This window comes from Clytia hemisphaerica, unplaced genomic scaffold, assembly GCF_902728285.1.
Source record: "Clytia hemisphaerica strain Z4C2 unplaced genomic scaffold, Clytia hemisphaerica genome assembly, whole genome shotgun sequence".
Classification (NCBI taxonomy): Eukaryota; Metazoa; Cnidaria; class Hydrozoa; order Leptothecata; family Clytiidae; genus Clytia; species Clytia hemisphaerica.
Genome location: NW_027103421.1, coordinates 265978 through 293844, shown reverse-complemented (window position 1 = coordinate 293844; position 27867 = coordinate 265978). Strand labels below are relative to the sequence as shown.

At 35.4% G+C, this 27867-nt stretch overlaps 2 protein-coding genes and 1 long non-coding RNA gene across 3 annotated transcripts in view; 1 reads left to right on the top strand and 2 right to left on the bottom strand.

Moving 5' to 3' along the window:
* The window catches only part of LOC136797792 (otoferlin-like), a 141836-nt gene that overhangs the window by 48599 nt on the left and 65370 nt on the right, over window positions 1-27867 (top strand). The window contains exons 18-21 of the mRNA XM_067054377.1: window positions 4654-4775; window positions 18007-18126; window positions 20031-20139; window positions 22716-22969. Of these exons, the coding sequence (XP_066910478.1) occupies window positions 4654-4775; window positions 18007-18126; window positions 20031-20139; window positions 22716-22969 (605 nt within the window). The remainder of the gene's footprint in view (window positions 1-4653; window positions 4776-18006; window positions 18127-20030; window positions 20140-22715; window positions 22970-27867) is intronic.
* LOC136797831 (uncharacterized) lies at window positions 5389-8183 on the bottom strand. Its single transcript, XM_067054414.1, has 3 exons — window positions 8111-8183; window positions 6870-7118; window positions 5389-5944 (listed from the first exon to the last, which is right to left on the bottom strand). Exons 1-3 carry the CDS (start codon window positions 8148-8150, stop codon window positions 5454-5456), a joined length of 780 nt encoding a protein of 259 aa, XP_066910515.1. The 5' UTR covers window positions 8151-8183; the 3' UTR covers window positions 5389-5453.
* On the bottom strand, window positions 8726-11520 carry LOC136797833 (uncharacterized). The gene is made up of 3 exons (XR_010845302.1): window positions 11235-11520; window positions 9659-9732; window positions 8726-9071 (listed from the first exon to the last, which is right to left on the bottom strand). It is a non-coding gene; the product is annotated as an uncharacterized lncRNA (long non-coding RNA).

Below are 27867 nucleotides of genomic sequence, written 5' to 3'. Positions count from 1 at the left end.
GTTTCAATATCCATATTTTCAAGTTAAATCACGCAAACGAGAGTGTTGAAGTGGATCATTGTCTAAACCGATGAATTCTTCATCAAATTTAAGGCGGCCGTTATCCAGTGATGTGAGCACTGTTCTAGTTTTTAACATCGCAATGGCTTCTTCTTGGGTACCATTTCCAAAAAAACTCCGATCAAAAGATGGTGGATATAGCTTAGTCCAGGGATATATACAGTGCTTTTCCGTTAGTTCCTAATTTGCACCAAACGTCCATTTAGCGTTTTTTTAGCGTCCATATAACGAGAACTTATCAGGCATCCGGTGTAGAAAATTTTTCTTTCGACGCGCGCTGAAGGTTGGGAAAATGTTCAATATCTGGAAGGTTTAGATTACGAAATTTCGCCAGATTGCGTCAAGGATTTTGTAGCGAGAGGCCTTGACCCCAGCACTCGTTGTTGGGGATTTTCGGGTCCAATCAAAATATTTTTAGCTTTACGCACAAGGGCCGTTGAGCTCGACTGGGGATGCGACACATCAAAGGTTTGCTGTACATTCCTCTCCAATGGGAAATCGTCCCGCTACTTTTAGAGCGTCAGCTCGGGCGACCGCCAATCCGCCATTATAATATTATATGAGTTGAGAACAGAAACGGGCCTTCTCAACTACTTTAATGGGATAAACTTTCGCGGGGATTGAATTTCGTGGTTGGGCCTATCCGCGAAATTCAAAAATTTCGTGGGGACTTAATTTCGCGGATGGCACTATTGGGTGGCAATATTTTCACGATTTTTGTGACTTTTACTGTCAAATCATGCATGTTGGTTGTTGAAATAGCATTATTTGCGCTTCTTTGATGCAAGTAGCCATTGAAATACACTTTGTTTAGAAATATTTCGCGGATGAGGCTCTTCCAAATTTCCATTGGGACTTAATTTCGCGGATTTTCGCGGATTTTCGCGGATGACACCCGAATCCGCGAAATCCGCGAAATTTGATTCCCGCGAAAGTTTATCCCATTGAACTAACACAATTAAACGTTCATCTAATGTTCATTACAATCAATGTACATTCAACTCTCTCTAATTCGAACCTCTACTATTCGAATCATTGAATAATTCGAACTAAAAGTAGTATAAAATACTCTCTGTAATTCGAGTATTTCTCTAATTCGAAGAGCATTTTTGGTCCCTTTGGGATCGAATTAGAGAGAGTCAACTGTAACATGACGTTGCCTTACAACTAGGTAAGGTGAGTATTTTGGATTTTAGCTCGAGTTTAGGTGGGTGAATATGGCTGGCAGGGTCTCAATTACACGCTTTTTTATGAGATAGTGTAGTTTGGATATGGGTCAAGTATTCTTAAGAAAGTACTTTTTCAAACATGAGAAATGATCAATTTGAAAGTTTTGCACTTTTGAGTGAACATTTAGGCTAAAATTACATTTCTTTCTCAAAGCTTCAATTTATCTCTAACAAAGGAAGCAGTTTTTTTCTGTTGAAATTCAACCTAGAGGTTATCTTAGGGTATTCTTAAGTTTTGGCCAATTTTCACCCTGATATTCTTATAGAAGATATTCTTATAAAAAAAAGGGTGTACAATGAAAAAAAATTAATCATGTATATTTTGTGACAACTTTTAATTTTTAAATATATTAGATATATTTCGAAACTACAAGGTTCCATCATCAGTTATTATTAATCTAAAATTGAAATAAAAACAAGTTAAGATACTGTAAACAAGCATTAGCAAAGATTCTGAAATCTCTAAAAAAAATGTACATCATACTCCTCACGTCATAAAAACACTCCTTGTAATAAAACAAAAAATTCAGATTCAAAATCCTAGAAAAAATTTTAAAATTCCGTAATACCCATGATAGATATTACCCTTGAGATATACACAATGTATATTTTGATTCATTATTTATACATTTATTCCTTATTAAATATTTCCTATCTATAGGAAATATTTGTTAAAACGGTAATTTTTCTTCTCCTTCTTCTTCTCCTCCAAGTCTAACGCTCGGTTTTGGTCAATTTCGTGAGTTTGTACATGAGTCTCTTTTTAAATCAAGCTCCGGCGGTAAAAACAGTAGGGTGTTCTTTATTCGAGGCGGACAACGTCATTTCTTCTAGAAACGTCTGTGGTAAATATCCGAACGGCGCTCTATTCTCCTTGTCGATCGGGCAACGTCGGCTGTTTCAGAAGCGTATTGTTTATCGGACCATACTGCTTTGTTTCTAACTGTCAAAACAAAGATGGCAGAAAATAGACAACAAACAACTTTTGACTTTTCTTTGCCTTGGTTTATATGCTTTGATGAGTTGAATTGGATGATGATTTTTGTACGATTGTCACAAGGAATGGTCGATAGTGAACTTTTATTAATATTCCTTTCTGGATTTGATGTTTCGTTTACATTCTGTTGGTTTGGCTGGAATGAGCTAGCTGGAAAATGAATGAGAGATGCTCTTGGTCTTGGAAAAACAGGACATTTTATCAACTTTCACAACAACAAACTAATCTCAATTTTGTTTGTATATTTACATAAATCGTACGAAGACAAGTGACTGTGAATAAATCTGACCATGCTATACCTGAAAAATTACATACTACTTCCAGCAGTATGGCGCATGAAAAAAGTTTGCACCTAACGAATGCAATTTCGACAATGCCGACAATGCAACAATGGGAATGGTTGATGAACTGATTTTAGCTAGAAATTTAAACATGGAGCAAAATTGACTGGTTAATGATTGAATTTCGCTTGGTTTTTTTATATACAACAATGAATTAACTGCTGTAACTGCTATAGTGACAGTTAGTGAAAACTCGTTGTGGTTATAAATTTCAAATTTTAAAGCTGATAACCGGATCTGGAACACCACGGCCCCAATATGAAGAATGTTATGTTATACTTCTTAAAAGGTTTATTGAGCTGCATTGAATATGGATATAAATAATTTGAAATCACCTCACATGTACAATTAAAATTTTTCTTGAACTTGGAGATTTTCTTCCCCGCGTGCATTTTAAAACGTGGAAAACTTTAGTTTTGAATTTAGAAATCTTTTGCAACTTGTGTTTAAACGTGGAAACTTTTGTCGTGAATTTGGAGATTTTTTTACCGTCAACTGCTCCAACTTGGGACTATCTGACAAAACATGGGACAACAATTTGGCCACCATTTCACCGAACCTCCAAAGTCATTTGATTTGAGTTAATGAACGGCGTATTAAAAATGGCAAAACGATGAAGCATTTGACGTCACTCATGCGGCAAGTTACACACGCGTTATTTGTTAATCCCATCGGGCGATAGGCGGTTAGGCAGCGGGCATTCTCTAATTCTCCAATCTTCGCTATCAGTGAAAGTTATCGTGACATGTTATGAAAGGAAGTATGATTGATAAACTTTGTGGAGTTATCAAAACAAATTTGTTGTCAAAGAGATTTTAACAAGTTAGTGAAAATACAGACCAGATATCAAACAGTCCCATGTTTCGACCAATCGTCCCAAGTTAAAGCAGTTGACGGTATGTACATTTAAAACGTGGAAACTTTTGTCGTGAAACTTGACATTTTCTTCCACATGCATTTAAAAAATGAAGAAAACTCAAGTGATTTCCTTGCATGACAATTTATTTTATTTTCTGACATTTTTTTGGAAGTTTTGATTGTTTCCAAGTATGTGACATTTTTTGCTCTTGCAGCATGCTTTTGGAAATCATAAAATGGCTTCTGTGTTAGGGGAATTTTTTCCTATCGACATTCTTTCAGATTATGAAATGTTTCCCTGTACTGTATATAAAATGAGATTATTCTGTCGGATAATATGAAATTTTTCCCTGTTTTGAAAGATTTTTACTTTTTAGCACATACATTATTTCACAAAACTCCAAAAGTTACTTTAAATTTTTACATTTTTTACAATATTTTATATATGAAAGTATAATGCAAAATATTTCATCTCATTTTGAAAATATAAATAAATTTTCTTTGGTTTTTCTTACTGTGAAATATTCTCCTTTTTGTCATTCTTTCATTTTAAATATTAGCCCTTTTTGGCTATATAATATTTCTGGAAATCAGCGCTTAAAATAATAATTATATGATCAGGTCTTTTGATGTATTCAACAACACTCTACTTTGGCGGTGCGACGCCGGGTGACCGCTAGTATAATACTAAAATCCATTTAAAGTCCACCTAACGAAAATTAAAGTTCCAGCCAATTTGATTACTGCATTGTTGTTCTCAGTCGGGTTCAGCTTGGATATATTCCGTGATCCGTAGCTTTGAACCTACAGTCATCTTATGAATAATCCTGTAAATACTGGCAATAACATAAATGGAATTTTGAAATTCTTAGGGACTTGTGTTGCTTGATGTTATCTGAGATTTAAAGCATTTTGAAATCTTTTGAGGACATCAATTATTATTTTAACATTTGTAAAGGAAATATTTATCCGCATCTTTGCGGCTCTTGTTTTATTTTAGGGCACAATTAAAACTGCACAAGTAAAAATTTCAAGTAAAACTGAAATAAAAACAAGTTAAAATAGGTTGAAATACTGTAAGCAAGCATTAGCAAAATTTCTGAAATCTCTAAAAAATGTACAACATTATTTTATAACATTTATACATCTATTCCTTATTTTATTTTAGTGCACAAATACAATGATGCCATCAACTTTCCACCAACTTTCGGGCCAACATGGGTTAACCTTTATGGATCCACTCGTGATTTTAGTTTCATCGACAAAGACCAGCAACTCAATGAAGGGATGGTATGTAATCACTGACCTTTATATATCCCTGGACCAAGCCTTTGATCGGAGTTTGTTTCGGAATTGGTTTCCGAGAAGAAGCCATTGCAATGTTAAAAATTAGATGACAAAAAAAGTAGATCTAGGGCTCTCAATGCATTTTCACCGCTATTGAGTAGTGCCGCCATTAGGGTATAAATTTCAAAAAAACTTGAGTATAAGTAACTTGGTTTAGGGATATATAAAGGTCAGCAGTCTATGTAATCAATAAGTTGCATATCTTTCTAACTTTACCTCAACAATAAACGTCCATAACGTTTGTTATATGGATGTTAATATAACGTTGTATACAAAATGGGTACACTTTCTTTATAAGCGCAAACTATATAACAAAGAACATAGGATTTCGATGGCCAAAATGTTAAGAACAAGTATAGAGCATTTTAAGGCTTTGTAGACTCAAATACACTATTTCTTAAAAGTTAAGAACTCAAAAAGTTAAGAATATCGGAAAGGCGGAGTTTTACATAGAAAATATTGTACAGAAGAGTCTCCACACACGAGAATTTGTTTGAGTTAAGAAAATTTCAGGTTATGAAGTAAGGTTTATAAGGTATCGTTACATATGTCGTTAACTCGAGAGACCACAATTCTTGTTCGAGTTAAGGAGACATTCGACGAATCGAGACTCTAATGCAATTACGAAATGGACGGAAAACCGCCATAGTCAACGTCTTTGATGACATAGTCAGCATCAAAAGCCGATCCAGCCACCATAACATCAATGTTACTGTAAACTGTATCTGGGATAAGGACGTCTCGGCTTCCTTTAGAAACGCCATTGATGTAGAATATGATTTTGAAAGAACCATCTGGTTGTTGTTCTTGTGCGAGCTTGAGTTGATGGTAAACGCCGGGTGTTATATCATTCCAAGCGCCAATATGTTTGTAATCTACACCATCTTGGCTCCGATGAAACGCCATAACTTGATTGGTTGATTTAAGATAGATTGTAGGGAGACGTCTACTGGGATAGTTGCGATCATAAAAGTCTATGATCTTTTTGGCTCCTACAGCCAATGTTGCCAGGATTTTAATTTTCAATTTGATTTTGAATGGAGTAGAAGGTTGAGGCCATGTTGATAATGTTGCTAGGTGTGTCATCTTGGGTGTTGAATAATGCTCTTTAACTGAAAGTTTAAAGAAAATGGAGTATATGATTATCTTAAGGTATTGTGGACTCTAAAGCACCCGATCTTAGGAAAATAGCCTTATCCAGATGGTATACAAAATTTTTGAAGCCTAAAAATGTTCTTAACATGTTCTTATTTTCACCAATCTTTGAGCATTTTTGCTCATTTTTCTAAGAAACAGGCTGTTTTAGAGTCTGCAAAGCCTTAAAAGGTTCTTAACTTGTTCATAACATTTCGGTTATCAAAGCCTTATGTTCTTATATAGTTTGGTTCTTATAAAAAATGTATACGCTGTGAACTTATAAGTGATTTAATCCTACTGTACTTGTAGAAAAGTGCATCACATCACCATTTAAAATGAATACTTTAAGGGCAGAAAGTTTCGCGAAGTCAAAAAGTCGCGAAATTTAGCGAATTTAAGTTTTGCGAATTATGGTTTTAGCCGAAGTTTCACAGATAGAACTTTCGCGAATTCATATAAATTTTACCTTTTTTGGTAACAAAAACTCATAAAACACGCAAAAATTTAGCAAACAGTGCAAACAGAGTAGGAAAGTTTATTTTTTCGCGAAAAAAAAACTTTCGCGTTTTTCAGGTTTGATTTCTTACCTGGCAGAAATTTTCGCGAAAAAGGATCAAAATCGCGAAAAACGCGAAAGTTTCTGCCCTTAAAGTACTAAATGATGCGGAGTATCCGTTGCTCTATCTTTTTCTTTGTCACACACTTTTTCTATTATAGAATAATTTTATAAGAACAATGAGGCTCAAGATCGCCAAAAATGAGAACAATTTAAGAATAATGCGGAGCCTGAAGAATACTCAATTTCAAGCAACTTAGGGGTCAAAGTAACATAAGAACAATTCGAGGCTAAATAAGAACAGTCAAGCCTCTGCTGGAATTAGTGAATAAGAGTTTACTTACCAAAAATGGGTGGCTGAAGTGTAAATTTCAAATTTCTGGTCGGTGGCCATTTGGAGGAGGCAGGAACGAAACAACTGACGTCATTAAATGGTCCTTTTCTTTCTCGAATCTCTGAAAACATCTCTACTCCATTTTTGAAGAGTTTAATTCGTACATTTCCCGTGCTGATTTGATATTGCACCAAAGTAATGTTGAATTCTTCGTTCAAAGGTAGATCATTGATGTTGATTGGATTTTGACTTCCATTAGCTTTAAAATAAAATTGATAGTAATAACTAGTGAAGTCTTCATAACTCGAACCCGTACGGGGAACACAAATTTGTTCGAGTTATAGAGTAAGGTTTATAAGGCATCGCTAACTGAAAGGACAAGGAAACTTATTTGAGTTAAGTAGACATTCATCAAATCAACGTCCATGTGACATTCATGACGTCCAAATAACGTTATTTGGACGTTAAAACAGGTGTTTTCTCTCCAGATTTTGCTAAACCTAGGAATGTCGAGGTTGATTGAATCTCGAGGTTGATTGCTACGCTTTCTCACACTCCCAGTAACTGTGTATCCCTTAGATTTTCTCATTCGCTACCTCGATGGCTAAGTGGTCAAAGGCGTTAGCGTCTCTAACCAGGGATTCGCGGTTCGAATCCCCGCTCCTTTCAATGCTCTGTTTAGATAGCCGAACCGACTGTATAAAAGTCCTAGATTATGGGCTACTATCCACGTAAAATATCGACCCTATCTATCTAGCGACTGAGGTTTGAATCCACAAATTTTAGATTGTAAGGTGGATCCTCTACCGACTAAGCCACTTAATATCCTTTTAGACCTTGAAAATCCGGCTAAAGGTCGCAAAATTTAATTTCAAAACAAGAAAATTATGCCCCAAAGGGCTCAAAATTCCTGATAATGGTTCCTTTAATTCTCAATTTCATTTTCGGGGTTATACCACAGATATCTTATAAAACACTAGATGGAGTCCCTAACTAAAGCATAATAATCCGCCATCTTTGCTAAAGTTGACCACAGTTCGGTGCCGGTAAGACCATCAAGATCATTCTCTCGCCTCCTCGCTTCGCGCCATGTCGAGATTGTTTGTTTTGTTTTGAACAAATTACCGGTACCGAACTATGGTTACTTTCAGCAAAGATAGCGCATTATTTTGGTTTAACTGCTGTGGCTTGGGAAATACAAAGTAGCTCTATCTAGTGATTTTGTATAAGATATCTGTGGGTTGTACTCACTGTGTATTTCGTTTTTCATGTCATCTTGGTGAATGCCCATGTAAAGAATACGCGAGTCTCCTTCTAGATTGCCTGCTTGTAGCGGTAAAGCAGTAAGAAATATTATGTTATGATGATTATCGTAATAGTCATCACGCATGGTCGTGAAGGAGACTTGATAATTATCCTGTATTTCCGGGATAACGTTTACCAATTTTCTTCCGCCATTATTGTTTGATATGGCTAAAATGAAAAAAAAGAAAAAGATTTCACTTTTGATTAAGACATTTCACGGTTGTAATTAATCATGGGTAATCAGGACTGATTGCGCTCCCATAACGGCTTCCCGTTGGTTAGATGCAAAAACATTCAAGTCGTCATCAAAGCGCGTTGGTCCTGATTATCCACAATTCAATACGACCATGAAATGACACATTAAAGCATAACAAGAGGCCCAAGGGCATGAAGGCCCAGAGTCTAAAAACCAATAAACAGGGCTTTGTCATATCTAGTTTGTTTTCGCTTCCTTGAAGGCCGAGTTTCAATCCTTACTCGCACAAATTTCGCACAGTGGGATCGCAAAAATCATGCTTTGGAAAATTTAGAAGGGAACAGGTACAAGAAATGAGAGTTAAATAACAATATCAATGTATTTATTTCTTTTAAACCTAGCAAACTCAAGGAATTCGGATTGGCTGAGAAAGCTGCAAGATGGGTTGAATTCGCTATTTAAATCTGAGCCGAGTAAACCGAGTAGATGCCGAGTATATCAATGTCAGCCGAGTAAATTCAAGTTTAGCCGAGTTTTCCGAATAAATCAGTGTAACAATTAAACGAGTTTGTCGAGTTAATCCGTATAAACTGAATAGATTCAAGTTTAGCTGAGTTTTCAAAGTAAATCCGTGAAAGCTGAATAGATGCAAGTTCGCTGATTTATACTATTGTTGCACTCCACCTGATGATGATGATGATGCAATGACACCTAAAACAGAAAAAATTCAATATATTAAATGTATACATCCCAATATCTTCAATTAAAAGGGGTGTGTTAAAATAAAGCAACATTGATCTGTTGATGTGATTCTATGTGATTGAGCTCCCTACAAAGAATAATTACTTAATTTTATCACTGCCAAGGAGTTTCATTAATTATATAACATAAATATTTGTTGCATCTCCTTTCTATGAAACTTTTTCTCTCAGACCCCCCTCTTTTGCACTTTAAAGTCTCTTTTGAAGGGGTTTGGACTATGACTGACTAATCTTGAGGAAATAGACCAGGCGATGACTTGCTGTCGCACCACTTTTCAATAGAACAATTCTCTTAGTGTTTTTTATTCTCACTGATACGTAGGATTTAGAAATCCACAGGGTTGATGTCGAAAATTTGGAGGTCAGAAATTCTCATATCTAATATGACCAACTGGTAGGGCTTGAAGAGTAGATGAAAAAAGTGGCCTCAGTACGCTCATAGTAAAGGTCAGGTATGTTTTTGGAAAAAGTGTGATTATTTAGAATCACTCAAGCGTTATCTTCCACTTCAAACCGAGAAAGTGACAGAGAACTCACCTAAAATTGGGTATCAGAATTGATCTTCTGTTGCCCATGTCTTTAAGGTTGATTGAGCAGACCAGCGCAGGACACTGTAAAGAAAACAAAAAGATTAGTATCTGTCTGAAAATAACAGTATTTTTCACTGATTACACCCAAGTCAGTTCTCACCTAAGTTAAAACTTCTCCTGACTTGTTTTGTGCTACTGCTTTTTTGGACGCATCTGGGATTAAAACAAAGGTTCTTAAATTTTAGGGCAGACTCAAACCCACTCCCCTCCTGGGTCACTTTTTGAAAATGGTTTGGTGAGAGGGAATTCTGGCCTCAGAGTACTGTTGCTCTATTGCCACGTTCTTTTGAGAAAAATTGTGACATGCGTTTCGAACTAGCCAGTCAAACGACAATCAAACCAATAAAATACCAGCAATACTGTAGACCTTTTGATTTTACAGCAACAATATAAAAAATGTTATGCATCCCCTATTTTGTATCCACGCAATAGGGCAGCAAGCTAAAACATGTTCCGTTCGCGTCATCTTCAAATCCAGTCGGTCGGTCAGTAGTAAATTTTGTCGGGTTTTTTAAATCTAGTAAATCCCGAAGAATCAAGTCGGCAATCAACAAAATCTCTTGCCGCCATCATTTGCCAAATTAAATGTGCGCGCGCATGTGAGAACCTTAAAAGCAGACCTTATTTTTGGCTCTCGGGGATATTGGCCCTACCGCGTCGCCGAATTTCGACTTGAAAATTTCAATAAGGGTACATGAAAAAGCTCGAACGCGACTCAATGTGGGTTAAGTAAACAAAAACTCGTAGCGAATGATGATTCAAAGAAGTGCTTAGCTATCAAAAACTTTTTCCGACATTTTGCCGACTTGTACGACTCGGGATTAATGTTTTGAAGGTGAGTCGGTTGGGCGATGTGAACGGAACATATTTTAGCTTGCCACCTAGATAGGAAAATTTAAACCACTATTGGGGCTGTCCACATTGTATTTGTGCACTGAAAATGTCCAAATTTGGGTTCCCCCCACCCCTGTTCCAAAGCGTATGCAAATGTCTACCATTCCAGTCTGTAAATGGGGGGGCGGGGTAGACGACACAGAATTTAAGTCTAAATGATTTAAGGAAGTCGGATGTCCGGTGTCGGAGAAGGATATTTTTTCCCACCGGACAATCAAAACACTGTACATGACCAGTCCGGTGCGTACAGTGTTTCTTAATTTTTTGTTTCATAAATGTCCGGCGTCCAAAATTCTCTGTATGTAACACCGGACTGACACTGGACTTATTGCGTCCGGTGTAGCGAAAGGATACTTTTTGCCATCGGACAAATACACCAGACAGTCCGGTGCGTCGGCACGGTCCTATAAAATCTTGAGTATCAATCTTTGATCGATCTCCCAATCCGGATCAATAAGTAATCCATAAATCACATCTCATCCTATTGAGCGCAGGGGTCTGGAAGGAAATTCCAAGGCCCTGATTTTTACAGAAAACTATGTCGTCCGCAGGGGTAAATAAAGATGACGAAGTTTAAATAAAAAGGTCTAAGTGCTATCTATTTTGACAGCAAGGAAAAACCAACATACCTTTCAAACATTATAATCCTTATTGTTCATGGTACTTGGAAGCAGGAGAGATGTTGCCACAACACGGTTGAATGATAAAAAAAATTTAACAGAAATTGTATACAAGCATCCTTCTTCTTTCTCGATAAGATTTTGAAAGGAAGTTTCGCAGAAATCCAACCACGTTGTTGAGAGCTAGTCTGGGTATAGGCTGATTGAATTATAAATAACGAACATTGTGGTCTGAACGAAAATCTAAGTTCTAAACCAACCTGTTAGTCTTTCCCGAACAAAAAATATAGCGCGAAGTTGTAGATTTCAATTACTGTTTTATTTATCTGTTCAAACCTCTCCATTATAGCCAAACAGCCTGGATGGTTTTTTATTATATGACGGAATGCGGCTAATAGCTTAGCGTAACACACGAGCACGACTCTCTTGAAAGGCCCAGTACGCTAAAGCTCTGGGCCAAAAAGGTATTTACGAGAAATCTTCACACTACTCGATATATTCCCGTGGTTGATGAAAAATAATTCAAATCCCACTTAAAGATAAAGTTATAGAGATCATCAACAATACCATCTTTGTCATCCTAAGGGCTTTTGATGCGCATGCTAAGCCGGCGTTTGCGAGGACGGGAACCGTCTAGTAATATACTAATCCTTTACTTCAAGGTAGAATTATTAACTTACGTCCTTCGATTTCAAAATCATATTGAAAAGTCACTTTCTGCGCTTCTCGTTGTGATGTCACATACCCATCCAAACTATCATTTTTTGCAATATTTTCTTCACTTTTTTCAATAGTCAAATCTTCATCGATACAAAAACATTTCTTTTCCGTTGTATAAAACCCTTTCGTCGTTTTTGATTCCCCTTTATTTCGACATTTCAAAAGACATTCGATTTGCGAACGAGCATTAATGCTTTGCGAATTAGTATCGTTTAATTTCACACCGTGTACGTGCTTTGTTGAAAAATGTGAAGCCGAAATAATACTTGAAAAACATAGTTGTAGAATTATTGATATCTTCATTTTCAAGTTTTTTTTATTACGGTGAATTCCCTCTTCTGACTTTAACCAGTCAGACAGAGTCAGAATTAGTTTTTTTTCTCGAAAAACAAATTAGTTGAAAAGTTATAATTCATACATAGATCATACAAAATATAAAAATAGGTAAAATCGTACATACACTTTTATAAGAACGTGCAAAATTTTTTAAGCCTTCGGATTTTCTTAACTTTTTGAGTTTAAAGCCTTAAAATATCTTCTTATTTTTAACATTTTGTTAGTACTTTTATTTATCTTCCTAAGAAATTAGTTGTTTTAGAGTCGGCAAAGCTTAAAATATGTTCTTAACTTGCCCCTAACATTTTGACAATCAAAGCCTTATGTTCTTGTATACTTTAGTTTGTCCCATATAAAAAAACATATAATTGAAAAAAAACTTATAAATCATTGAATTATATTGAATTATTTTTCCATTATTCAAATTATTGTGGTTATCATGCATGGCGATTCCTAAGATTGACCAATGTAACAATACTCGATACAATTTTGACATCGATTCTGTTCAGACTAATAATTTGAGATAGTATAGGTCTTTATGACCGTCTCCGATGAGTCTTTCCGAGCAACTAAAATATAAATACAAAAGAGGACTGTAAAAAATAAAAGAGCGGGTCACGTGCTAATCACGTGACCCGTGACTACTTATAGTTATATAACTCATCTTTGTTCTTCACACTCCCCCAAAACAAAGGAAAGTGATTGTGTCTTCCTCACTTGTGAATTTGATTTGGCTTTTGTCCTTTTGGTCTCTTTGTTCTTTAAATTCTACCGGATAGAGTTTACTTACCGGTCTTTTCAAAGTTTGTAGTTTACCGTTGGTAATAACATTTACTTCTGCAGCACGAATTTTAAAGTCTTTACTGCGAATAAGTTTCTTAACTCGACCGAGTCTCCATTGACTACGTTTCAATCGTTCATCTTTAATCAATACTACATCGCCTTTGTTTGCGTGTAAACTACTGTTCGACTTTTTACGTCTTTGATGTTCTCGTAGTTCAAGAAGGTATTCGTTTTGCCATAAAGTCCAAAAATGATCAACAAGTTCTCGAACCCGTGATAACTGTTCGGAAGGTTCGATATTTTCGGTTTCTGAATCTAGTAATTGCACTTCATTCACAATGTTTCTACCGTACAACAGTTTGTTGGGTGTTAGAATTTCATTAACCTCGTCCGAATAGAGGTAAGTTAAGGGTCGATTGTTCAATATACATTGTATCTCTTTCAATAGAGTAACTACGTCGTTAAAGTTCAATATCGCTTTACGTAAAACCTTTCGTAAGCATCGTTTGACCATCTTTATTTAGATCATTAAGTTTATCCTCAGTTCGATCTGTTTGCACTGCTCGCATAAAATGAGTACTAAAGTCTATTCACGATAAGTGTGCACTCTTTTTTCTTTTACCTATAACTTTTGAAGGAATTCTTCAATCTTTATAAATTTGGTATCATTGGAAAGATATTAGTGAGTGGAGCAATTTGAAACAAAAAAATATTTTAAAACATTCTAAAAATGAAGATGAAAATGAAGAAGAAAAAAAGGAAGATCTTGTGGAAAAGTGCTATAACTTTCATTTTTACTGGAGAGATTCTTTGATCTTAGGAGATCATCACTGTGAAGAAATTTCATTAAAATACTTATTCAATATAAAGTTATGATACAAAGTTAATAAGTGATTGACCCCAAAAAACAGCAAAAAACTGCAGAAAACAGCGTTTTTAGACGTCAATCAGCTTATAACTTTGTTTGATATCTTTTGACTGAATGATTATTTTTGAGAATTATTTTCACAGTGATGACGTTCCATGATCAAGGATTCACTTCAGTGAAAATGATAGTTATGGCACTTTTCTACAAGAACTTCATTTTTTTCGTCTTCATTTTCATCTTCATTTTTAGAATTTTTTTAAAGATTTTTTTATTTTAAATTGTTCCACTCACTAATATCTTTCCAATGATACCAAATTTATAAAGATTGAAGAATTCATTCAAAAGTTATAGGTAAAAGAAAAAAGAGTGCACACTTATCGTGAATAGACTTTAACAACGTTTGCGGTGGAGCTTTTAATCTTTTCCCATCCTTCAACTGGACCGCTCAAAACATAACCGAGTTCTGACGATATAGCAGTAGGGCCATTTGGACTACGTATCTGTTTCTGACCAATAAAGTTCCAATAATCTGCTGAGCCGATCAACACGTCTATCTGTAACGGTAGATTGTCGGGATTCTGGTCTGCTAATTTCAAATCTTGTAAATGTTTGTATTTACTTTGGGCTAAATTGATAACTTGATCCTCTAACGGTAAACAGATGTCTGATACGAGAGCACGTACGTAAATATTCAAAGTTCCTTTCTGTTTTTTAACAGCTAAATCAACTTCATCAAGTTCAAGATTTTCCGTTTTGTTTCCGAATGACATAATGTTAACCGATTTCTTGCCCACTGTACGTAACTTTAATCGTTCTCTGGCTTCTTTGCTAATGTAACTTTGTTGACTGCCGGTGTCGAACATAAGTCTCAAATTCTCTGATTTCTTTTCATCCGTTGAGCTGACTTGGGCTCTAGCTGTTTGAAGCAAAACTGGATTGGCTGTTTTCGTATAGCTGATGTTAGCAGTTACTTTCTTGGGTTCCTTCGTCTCAGAGTCCTTACTGTCCTTATCCTCCTGAGGTTTCTCTTGATCCTGACTGGGCTGATAATAACAAATTGACGTATTGTGTCTACCTTGACATTTTTGACACTTCCAATTTTTCCTGCACTTGCCTGCTGAATGTCCAGTTTTCATACAAACAAAGCACCTAGACTCTTTCATTAAAATTGACTTTCTCACTTCGGGTTTCGTAATAATCCCGGGGGGGGGGGCAGCTGGGCAAAAGGACCGACGGGTATGTGCGGGTCCTAAGGGTACCTTTTCCAATATGTTTAAAATGCACTGTAAGGGTCGGAAAAACTAGAGATGCACTGTAAGGGTAGAAATTGAAAAATCTAGATATTTTGACCAAAAATGCTAGAATTTTGACCAATTTTTGCACGAAAGGGATCGAAAATTTGGAGGAAAATGCACTCTAAGGGTATGATTTTCACTAATTTTTGCTGCACTGTAAGGGTGCAATTTTAAAAGCCAATTTTTGGCCCGCACATACCGTCAGTCCGCAAACCACAGTTTTTTGAGTAGTGATCCCGCCGACAGAATATGCATAATAAATCAGTTTTCTCTTTTCCTTTTTGATCAGAGTTACCAGAATTTCCCGAATTTTTATTTCTATTTCTGTTTCCTCCCCTCCCGACGAAGAGAGATTGAGCAGTATAACCTGAATCACGCAAATTTTCTTCAGAAGAAACTTTTTCTCTAGCACACAATTCTTTTTCAAGTTCGTTCATAATGTCTGTCAATTTCCAGACATCTTCAAATTTTCTTGATAAAACGAGTTTTATATCTTGAGGGAGTTTCTCCATAATGATTGGGATAAGCATTGTCCCATAAGTTGTACTGTCGCAACCTAAAGAGTCCAAACTTCTTATCTCAGTTTCAATTTTGTCAAAAAGATTCCGCAAACCTTTAACATTTTTCGAATCAATAAACTCTAAGTCTAACAGTTTTTTGACATGAGAGCTAATAACAAGTTGTTTATTACCAAAACGTTTTTCGAGCATTTCTTTTGCAGTTTCATAATTTTGGTGAGATAACTGCAGGCCTTTCACACATCTTAGGGCCTCATCAGAGAGATAACTAATCAAATAGTTCATTTTTTCAATGGCAGATAGATCAGGATGTTTGTCTATCGCCTCCGTGAAAGATTGTTTAAAACTTTCATATTCTGTAGGTTCACCGCTGAACCCTTTAATGACGAAACGTGGCAGTTTCACACGGTACTCTTTTGCTCTCTGAATCTGTTGTAACTGAGTCACTGTCTTTTACACTAGCCTCTGGCTTTTTCTTATGTTTTGCAATAAAGTTTTTCAACACCAAAAGTTTCTTACTGTATTTCACCTCTTCTTGGTCGACACTGTTCCGATCGGCAATATAGTCAGCGTCTTCTTCAAGCATTTCTCCAATTTGTTCACTAAGGTCCAAATATTTCTTATATTTGTTTTGCAATAAAGTTTGTTTATTTTCCAAATCAATCAAAGTATCTCATCAACAGTTTTTAAAGCAATGATCGAAGCCTCAAGCTCTTCGAAATAATTTTTCATGAAATTTAAACAGCCGGTACGTGTTCTCTTTTTAGTGGTAAGCGACATTATGTACAACTTTTTACAACGAAACTCTGGACCAAAATGTTCTTCGTGAAACTATATACATTCAATATTTACATCCAGAAAACAAAACCATGAAATCAAAACAAACCAAAACCATAAAGTAACAAGCCAAACCATAAAATAAATTTCTTATACTTTATAATTTCTCTACTTTTATTTTTTGTTTTTAATATCCGGTTCGTGTGTACCAAAATGTTCAGACTAATAATTTGAGATAGTATAGGTCTTTATGAGCGTCTCCGATGAGTCTTTCCGAGCAACTAAAATATAAATACAAAAGAGGACTGTAAAAAATAAAAGAGCGGGTCACGTGCTAATCACGTGACCCGTGACTACTTATAGTTATATAACTCATCTTTGTTCTTCACAGATTCATTCTCCCTTGTTCCTAGTGTAACTTTTCTGTTTAAATAGACCTTCTCATAAAATTACGTCACGGCCATCACTTACCTCGTATTCAATCAACTTTTTTTTTATGAAAAGAAAGTAGTTGTATTGAAATGCGCTGGGGATTAATCACCATTGCAATAATTTTAAAACGAGGCAGGTGTTGTTCGTGTCGTAATTTATGAAAATGTCTATTGTCATTACAATTCGGTACTCCATGGCGTTTTCTTATAAGAACAAACTATATAAGAACATAATGCTTCGACGGCTAAAATATTAAGAACAAGTTAAGAACATTTTAAGACTTTGAAGGCTCGAAAAGACCCCAATTCTTAGGAAAATAGACAAAGATACTCCCAAAATGGTAAAAATAAGAACATGTTATGAACATTAGGCTTAGAGCTCAAAGATTTAAGAACATCCGAAGGCTTACCGAGGTCGTATATTAATGTTCATCAAAACGATTATATAAATACTAATTTCGAAAAATTTAAATACTTTGAATTCCTTCAGTCTTTGAGCTTCCAAGATTTTACCCAGTTTCTCATTGTCAATTATTTTTATTGTGCAGGAAGAAGGCATCGGATATCGAGGTCGTATTTTAATGTCCATCAAAACGACTGGATGCTAAATTCGAAAATTTTAAATAATTTAAATTCCTTCAGTCTTTGAGCTATCAAGATTTTTAAACAGTTTCTCATTGTCAATTTTTATTATTGTGCAGGAGGAAGGCATTGGATATCGAGGTCGTATTTTAATGTATATCAAAACGACTGAAGGCAAAATTCAAAAATTTTAAATAATTTAAATTCCTTCAGTTTTTTAGTTACCAAGATTTTGACCCATTCAATAAACCTTTTCATAAATCACCTCACGAGCAGCTCATACCTCATTTTCAAAATGTTGCTATGGTAATTGATTCACAGAGGAGTTCATAAAAAGTTGTTACTCTATTTATACAAATAACACTTGAAGATTCAAGGGATTTAAACACCCTGGTAATGTTTCAAGACGAGGTAGTCGTTGCAGTAAATAATTTATGAAAAGTCCTATTATTGCATCTTTTTACTGTGCAGGAAGAAGGCATTGGATATCGAGGTCGTATTTTAATGTATATCAAAACGACTGAAGGAGAATCGGCTTCTAATGATGAGATTTGCAACATCAATGTCAAAGCAGCTTTCCCTATATCTGATGTAAGTCACTTTGTTTTTTTTAATTATTTAGGATTTGCCTAATCTCCGGGCAGATCCTGACTACTCCACGCTGATGGTACGTATTCACTCTAAATGCCCTCAGATTTGGGATAAATATTAAATGAGATTTTTAAGCGCGGTGATTGGCTGTGCAGAATAGATGATCTATTATGAGATTCGCGCTTGCCTTGAAATGGATACAAATTGAGTGTGAATTGCCTATAAGTAAATTGCCCCCCCCCCTTTCCTCAGTACTTTTACCCTAAAAATAACTCCCAATGCTGGGGTGCCTTTTAGGAATCTTTATATAAGATGATCCTTAATCTTCGAGGAGATTCTGATACTCCGCGCTGACACGTATTTACTTTAAAGGTCATGGCTCCGTAAGAGAATCTGCCCTGGTTGGCGCACCGCTTCGATTGTTTTCATCCAGATTTGATAATTGAGGATGAATATTAAATGAGATTTTAGGGCCAAAACAAATCAATCGCACCAAAACCAAAAAAACAATCAATCATAAAAATAAACATTAGAACCTAATCGCTTTCGCTTTTGTTGTCAAGAAAAAAGCAAGGCGCCACACATTATCCAAACTTAAGAAATTTTAAATTCGTGATACCTTATCGGCCAAAACTTAGTCGGCCTTAATTTTAGTCGGCCTTAATTATTAGTAGGCCCTAATTTTAGTCACCTCGTCAAAATTTAGTCACTAAGATCCGACTAATAATTAAGACCGACTAAAAACAATATATTCGTAAATTCTTTGTCAAAGTAATACCGATATGAAAAGTGGGTTAAGGAAAGCTTAATTATAAACTTTTAATTTGGCCCAAATTTTTAGTTGGCCCAAATTTTAGTCGGCCTAATTTTAGTCACCAAACCAAAATTTAGTCACTTAAGGCCGACTAAGTTTTGACCGATAAGGTATACACGACGTAGTGTTTACTACGAAAACAACCTGGTTTATGCCAGTAGTGGCAAATATACACTAGAGACAAATTGTTTAAAATTTTCCACTCACTGGCAAAAACTTGCTGTCTCTGTAAAAATCACAACGTAATGAATACACGTATCAAGCTTTAAAATCGCGAGAAGGCTGGGTTCGAGTTAACAGGAAGAATGACGTCAAAATGTTTCAAATCTTTAAGGTGATTATAAATATGGAATCACGGCACAAATAAATATAGTGAAAGAAAACTGAATCGCCATCCTGTCGAAATACCTTATCGGGGAAAACTTCGTCGGGGAAAACTTTCGTCGGGGAAAATATTCGTCACTTGCTGGTAGTTCGTAAACGCATTAAGGCCGGGGGAAATTTTCGTCGGGGAAAAATATTCGTCACTTGGACAAAATTTCGTCACTTTTCCCCGACGAAGTTTTCCCCGATAAGGTAGCACAACCTAGAGGGTCATGCCAGCCCAAAAAGCAATGGAAAAAGACGATGGAAAAATTAAAAATTAGAACTCTGAGAAGCACTAAAATATATGAAAAGCTAAGATTTCAAAATATTTTTATTCAAAAAAATCAATTTCATCAAACCTAAGGTTTGGTTGTTTTCATCACAGGTTGATTTACATTGTCATAAAACGAAGAACTTTGACGTCATTTTCGTGTAAATTTATTACCAGGCCCCTTCATAAACCGACCGCACCTTTAAGAGTGGTCACGTGTAGAGTCTCCATAACTCGACCACACACGGGGAACACAAACTTATTCGCGTTAAAGAAATTTTGAGCTATGGAGTAAGGTTTATAAGGCGTTGTTAACTGAAGGGACGAGGCAACTTTTTCGAGTTTTGGAGACATTCGAGTTATAAAGGTTCGAGTTAAAGAGACCCTACTGTATCGTGAATTCTCTTAGAAAAATGGTGTTTTTCATTCTTTGTTCTTCAATTCTCTTTATAGTTGGCACCAGGTAAAGAAGAGACTTTTCAACTGTTCTGTTGTATTTACGAAGCAAGTATGATCCATAAAGCAAACGCCGATAAACCATGTCGCTTCGAAATGAATATAGGTTTGTGCTTGTCTTATTTGTTTTTTTTGGACCTACCTGGAGGTCCTATAAATTAACCGTTGTCTGTCCGTCCGTCCGTCCGTTTGTCTGTTACCAGCTTTTCTCGAGATTGGCTCATTAGTTTTTTCTGATTTTTGGCACAAAGATGCAAAAAGGCAATGCCAAAAATGTGACGGAGCCTGATTTTCGAAAAAAAAAATTTCCCGGCCGAAAATGCCGGAAATATGCCGGAAAAACCATTTTTTTGGCATTTTCTCGAGATTGCAATATTAGTTTTTTCTGATTTTTTTTTGCACAAAGATGCGTATTAGCAATGCCCAAAATATGGCTGAGTCCGATTTTTGAGAAAAATTCTTTCCCGGTCGATAATGCCGGAAATATTCCGGAAATCATCGTTGTTGCAGATTTTTCCTTGTATTTCTAGTTTTTTCCAAATAAAATATTGTTGATAGCAATTAATTCCCAATATTTCTTAAAAATTGCCGGAGCAGCCGATTATCGTGCCCGCAAAACGAATTTTCTTCAATTTCTCAAGTCTTACTCAATATTTCATTCATGTATTTTTGCTCCAATCTTTCGCTCGCTCTTTCATTCGTTTACACGTTCGTTCGTTCGTTCGATCGCTCATTTTTGGACCTACCGGGAGGTGCTTTAATTTGACCGTTGTCCATTCGTCTGTTACAAGCTTTTCTCGGGATCGGCTCATTAGTTTATTTTTATTTTTTGCACAATGATACAAAATAGCAATGCCTGAAAATTGACAGAGCCCGATTTTGAAAAAAAATTTGGGGGGCAAATTTGGGCCAAAAACTACCTAAAAATAAGGTTTTTTGGACTTGGTGCAAAATTGCTTCATTAGTTTTTCCTGATTTTTGTCAGAAAGGTAGAGTGCAAGGCACTCTAAAATGTGGCTGAAGTAATTTTTCTCGGAAAATTTTTTTTCGTCGTAAAATTTTCAAAAAAAAGACGACCAAGTTACACAATGATAAAAGAAAATATATCAGACGTTTTTGCATTGTTCTAAAACTTATTGTGTTTGCTCAATACCAATAGTAAAATGTAGAACTTTTATCTGATTTTGATCAACAGGTAGGTCCATTCAGCATGTTGCTTGTTTCGTTTAGCTTTTCCATTAATGTCTATGTTTTCTGTCATTTGGCTAAATTTTGTCATCAGGTAGGTCCAATCAGCATCCAGCTTGTTTTTCATTAAATGGGCCATAAAGGTGATATCTTTAGTTGTAACTTTTTAGCCGCAGACAGAGAAAAAATTGTTTTAAATTTGCAACTACTGGCAAAAACCAGAATTTTATGAATTTGAATTTTTTTTTAATTTGAACATTCGCAATTCAAATCTAACGTAGATTAGAAAACAACATGGCAGACTAGTCGCGCTTCTACGGGAAATCTATGAGTAGTTAGCCTTTCTAGTGTGTAAAGGAATATGATATTTATGTGGTGGGAGGTGCAGAGTTTCCATTATTCATGGTGTTATCGACCACTTGGTTATCGCTAATCAACGAGACACCTGAGATCGATACCACCTCGAACGCAAACTGGTGGTTTTTCCTCCGTTTGTGTTGTCTTGATGACCCAACATAACGGATCCAAAAAAAGTTGTTCAATTGCTAGCTGGTTGGTCGAAAGTGACGTATTGACTGACTTTACGTCACTTTCAACCAACCAGCTATTGGGTCCTTGATCTAATGTCAGTAGACATTGCAGTGATGCATATCATGAATAGAGGTTTTTATTTTTATATTCACCATTATTAAAGGGACGTAACAGTACTTGCGAAATTTGTAAACAAACTGTATGCAGCGGATACAAAATCATAACAAATGTCACATGTCAAGATAAAAAATCAAACCAAATATGGCTAATTTTGATTGTTCAATTGTTTTACAAGTTTGTTTTGGATTCGTGATTTTAATTGTTCTCTTTAATGACACGTGGTTCGCGCAATGTTTATATTTTACTACTTTAATGTCCTTTTAAATCAAACGTTCGAATCTGTAAAGGCTATCCCTTGCGCGAATCGAACGTTTGCTTCCAATCCATAATGGTGGAAGTTACGTCACTTAACAAAACCTTCTGAAGTGTGAAGGGTCTGGGTTCGAATTTACAAGAAAGGAATGACAACGAAATAAAATCAATTGCATTATCATTCTTAAGGCTGGTCTCCACTTTCGCGCGACATAAGCGAAAACTTTTTGACGTTTTTGTAAGGTCGGTTGAAAAATGAAGCAATTCCATTGGTCAAAATTGACGTAACGGATGAAAAAGTAGAACATCCCTCAACTTTTTTTTTGGTCGCGCGAAACTTTTTTTTGACGTAATCTTTTCTTCATGCAAAAAAGGTTGAGAAAAAAACTGTCGCCCATTTCGCAAGAAAGTGGAGACCGGCCTTTATTGACAACAATTTATCTACTTGTAGCGTAGCAATGGTAGCATTTTTTAATATTGTGATTTTTGAATGTTGTAAATTGAAATTCGATCTTGATTTTATTACTATACTTGTGATCAAGATGCAAAGAATGGTCAAGAATGATTGAAAGAGAAATGAAATTTTTTCAGGTAACTATGGTAACACCATTGATGGCAAAATGATTTCCTTCAAGGACGATGATGATGATAATGATGATGAAGAAGATGAGGACCCTTTTGTTCGGCCCTTGACCAAAGAATACGACTGTGAATCTGCTGATAAAGAATATTATCATATCCCGTTCGGTGCCAGGAAGCCGACCATGGGTATCAGGTTCCCTTGGGAGGATCATAGACGAAGATGTTATTTGACAAATATCATGGAAAAATTAAAAATGAAATTGGTAAGTCGTAAGATTCATTTTTTTTGACGTTGAAATTGTTTTATTTTTGACGATTTCGCCACCTTATTTGAGCGATTTTCAAAGAAGGGCCTGGAATCTTTTAAGTGTCTTTACCGAAAAAGACACGTTTTTACTGATTTTCCTTAGGTTTTCATTTATTTTTTCCTGTTTTTTTGTTCAACAATTTTCATAAAAATGCCATTTCAATGTGGAAATAAATCATGGGTAATCAGGACTGATTACGCCCCCTTAAAGGTTTCCTGTTTGTTAGACGCAATAACTTCCAAAGACCAACAAGTTGTTATCATAATGGGATGGTCGTGATCACCCATAATCAGTTGACAATCAAACCATCACTGCAATATCTTGAGATTATGACCAAATGGTGTAACTTAAGGCTTGGGAATACGAGAAGTTTTTTTCGCGTTGGTGCAATGCAACATGGTCCATCCCATCAACACAAGAAATGTCCCATGGTTTCTTTTTTTTGTTTCATTGGACAAAAGTGAGAGAAACACAAATGTTGGAGCATGTTGTATGTTTCATTACACCAACGCAACAAAAAACTTCTCGTATCCCAAAGCCTTAAGAGTTTTTTTCTGTGTTGAATTCGATCGAATTTCCTTTGTTATTTCTTTCTGAATTTGCTTGTTCAATTGTTTTTGTTGTTCATTCGGTTGTTTCATCAAGCCGTGATATTTATGACGTAATGTTTCACAAATGGTAGCCCCGGCGTTTCTCGTTAGTTTTATTATTTAATATGTTCAAAATTAGTGGCAAACCCTCTTTTTTGGGTGCGTCACGAATATCACGAATATCTTTTTCAATTGCTTTCAAACCATTGCTTTACTATTTCCCATTTTTTTCAAGCTAACTTCAGCAGGTAGGTCCAACTACAATCGGCGCCAAAGTATGTGGCACAAAAGGGAAATTCCCTCAAATTTTTAAACCGCAAGTGATTTTTAAGTGCTTTTAAGTAGACTAGTAAACCACGTCGTTGTATTTCGCTGCAGATTGAACTTGCAATGGGATCTATTTCTATATATGTTCACTGAATACAACGACTAGTTCCAAAAGGCGCTATTTACTAAATAAACGGTGGAGTGCTTTTTCTACCGCGGCGGAGTGCTCACTCAAAACAGCGCACTCACTCTCACGGATTAGAATAAAAAAGTAAACAAAACTCGGTACTTTTTATACTTTATTATTATGTTTTTTTTTAATGAGACTCTTGAAAAACTAATTGCTGAACTAAATTAACAGCGTTCATGAAGCCCCTAAAATATTTTTTTTGAAAACTTGTTTTTTATTTTGTTAAATGAGAGGTGTTTTATCATCTTATGTGCAACATTTGGATATACAATTCAATTCACTCAAATCAAAACAAACTCACATCCTGATTATTTTTTGATTTTAATGTATTATAAAAGAAGGTGAGTACAATGGAATATCAGTCAATTTAGAAGCTTTTTTATTTTGAAAAAATTGAAAGTACTTGAAAGTACTTGAAACAAGATACCAACAACAAGACAAGGAGTTCAATAAAACTATTCACAAAAAGTATGATTTGTTTGTCTGAATGAAAAGAACATAAACTGAACTGTACCTACCAATACCAGCTAGGTACTCCAAAACGGGCAGGTCTAAAACGCCTAATACCTAATACCTAATACTTACTACCTAATACCTAATATTTACTGTATATACCTCAGAATTGCTCGAAAACACCTTTAAAATAATCAGCATGCCCAACTCGACCTAATCTGGAAATTTGGTGTTAAAAAAATTTCAACTTTTTGTCTTATAGCGTTTTGAAGACATGAAAATATTTTCTCTCTTTTTTTCTCTTCACTTTATTTTCCCGCGCTTTTTCTATAAAGTTTACAGACTGCACAGATTTTGTCGAGAGGAGGAGAAGAATATTTCGTTTGCTCATTCATATTAGCATTTTTTATAAGAATCAGTCGATCTGAAAATTTAAAATAAGTGAGTATGCCCCTGTTTCATTGGAGCAGGTAACTGAAGTAGATGGCCGAGAATATTTTGGCTTGACTTGATTTTATTACAAACCTGATTACAAATGACCCTTTCGAAACTTCATTATAGTAAGAATTATTAATGTGCTGAATAAGATGCTTTAAATATCACTAGATAGAAATTTCTAGTAGAAAATGCTAAAAGAGAGATTTTTGGAGGTGAAAATTGAACTTTTGCCTACGAACCAATCTCAAGAAGTATTATGACACTACTCGATATGATGCAGATAACACAAAAGGATACAATTAATGACTTATATTTAATTTCGAAGAGCGTTTAAATAACGTTTTAGCCAATTGGATCTTTATAAAGGATACAGGGGTGTATAAGAATAACTGATTTGAATATTTACATATGTTTTCTTATAATTAGATCAAAGTCATATAAAACACCAGGAAAAAGAAAAAAAACTAAGATACAGAATAGTCCAGGGAAAGTGTGCTAAAAATGAGAACAATTGTGCGTTTTTGACTAGAAAGCATGAAATTTGGTACAGTGGTACCTTAGGGGGTAAGAAATATTTTAAACCTCTGACCCACTTCCGGAACACCTGTTTGTGTATTTTACAGACCAGAATGCCTCCCAGGCAAGACAAAAAAATTTTATCTTCAAAGCATATCATATGATATATCGTTGGAAAGGTTTTCTCACACTGATTCTAAAAAACATCACAACATATATCTGAAAATGGACTGGGTCCGAGTTATAAGCTACGGAAGTAATTTACAGACCAGTCTGCATGCCGGAAAAATTTTTTTATTTTTGTTCCAAAACATGTCATATCATATACTGTTGGAAAGGTTTTTTCATACTGATTCTGAAAATCATCATGATATGTATCTGAAAATGGACTAGGTCCGAGGTATGGGCCAGGAACCATTCTGGTCTGTAAAATACTCGCATGGCCTATAACTCGGACCCAGTCCATTTTAAGATGCATGTTGTGATGTTTTTTAGAATCAGTGTAAAAATACCTTTCCAACGGTATATGATATGCCATGTTTTGGAGATAAAAATATTTTTTGTATGGCCGGGAGCCGGTCTGGTCTGTAAATTACTCATATGGCTTATTTCACGGACCCAGTCCATTTTGAGATACATATCATGATGATTTTTAGAATCAGTATGAAAAAACCTTTCCAACGGTATATGATATGACATGTTTTGGAACAAAATAAAAAAAAAATTTCGGCATGCAGACTGGTCTGTAAATTACTTCCGTAGCTCATAACTCGGACCCAGTCCATTTTCAGATATATGTTATGATGTTTTTTAGAGTCAGTGTGAGAAAACCTTTCCAACGATATATCATATAACATGCTTTGAAGATAAAAGATTTTTTTCTTTCCTGGGAGGCATTCTGGTCTGTAAAATACACAAACAGGTGTTCCGGAAGTGGGTCAGAGGCTTAAAATGTTTCTTACCCCCTAAGGTACCACTGTACCAAATTTCATGCTTTCTAGTCAAAAACGCACAATTGATGCACACTTTCCCTGGACTAGAATGACCTTTTGCTTTGTACTTAAATGGGGCGAAGAAAATATTTACTTTAGTGCAAATATTTAAATATTCTTTTAGATAACACATTGAAAGACTGTAGGTAAATATAAAGCAAAGACTGTTTAGCATTCAAATTCCACGAAACTTAGGGTGCATACCATAACATGCGAATGAGAGTCAGGGTCTGGAAGTTCTGGTCTGTAAAGTATCCAAACGGATTAGGTAGTCAGTATTAAGTATTAAGTATTAAGTAGTAGGTATTAGGCGTTTTAGACCTGCCCACTCCAAAACAAAATTATTCATATAAGGGGAAAAATCTCTTTCAAAAGAAAAAGATGAACATTTTTTTAGAAAAACGATATCAAAAATATAAAAGATAAGGGGCCACTGCAGGTATAAGAAAACTTCTTTTTTTTATAGAAGCCAAAAAGAAAAAGAAAATTATATGTATTTGTTCATATTGACCTCCAATTTTGCTATAAAAATTATATATAGTATACCTACATAAAATTACTTCCAAATCCAAGTAGATTGTTTTTAAATTGGCAAAAATCCAATCAAAATTTTCATAAATTTTATAAATATATAAGCAGTATAAGTTTTGAAAGACTTTCACAGTAGGTATAAATTTTAGTCTGAACGTGTTCAACAACACCAGGGGACAACAAAAAATTACAAGGTAGAAGTATGCTCCGGGGGAGGGGGCACCGACCTTGACGACCGACGGGGATGTGCCGCGCTGGAGTTTGAAAAGTGGACCCTGTAAGAAATGAATGTTTGGTAAATTTCGGACCATTTCAGAACGATAAATGATTCAATTAAAAAAAATCTGTGAAGTGGCAAAAATGACTTAAAGTAGACGAAAAATTCAAACATTTTCTAATATTTCTAATATTCTCACTGTAAAAATTGTCTAAAATGACCAAAAATCGACCCAGTCAGGGTTACTGTCTTGAAAATTAGTACAAATTTGGCACCCTATCATATATCTCTAGAGTCTGAAAAAGGAACCCTGATCAGCGGCATGTCCCCATAATTAATTTTGCCTAAGTGCCGCCTGGAAGTCTGAAACCCCAAAACATCCTCGTACATCCAACAATTTCAAGGTAGTGAAATCCAACTAAACAATGGCCGGGCACCCGAAAACCCAGAAAACCAGTCATCTCAATGTAAAATGTTGTTATTTTCATTCACAAATAGAACCAAGATGTGTCACACTGGTCAGCTTGTCAGAATATTGTTTTCGTATAAAAAGCATTCAATTTTTAAATTCCAAATTACCACTTTCACTTTTCATCATTTCCACACCATGTATTGCACCACCAAAAATGTTATATAAATACCATTTCCATCTTAATTTT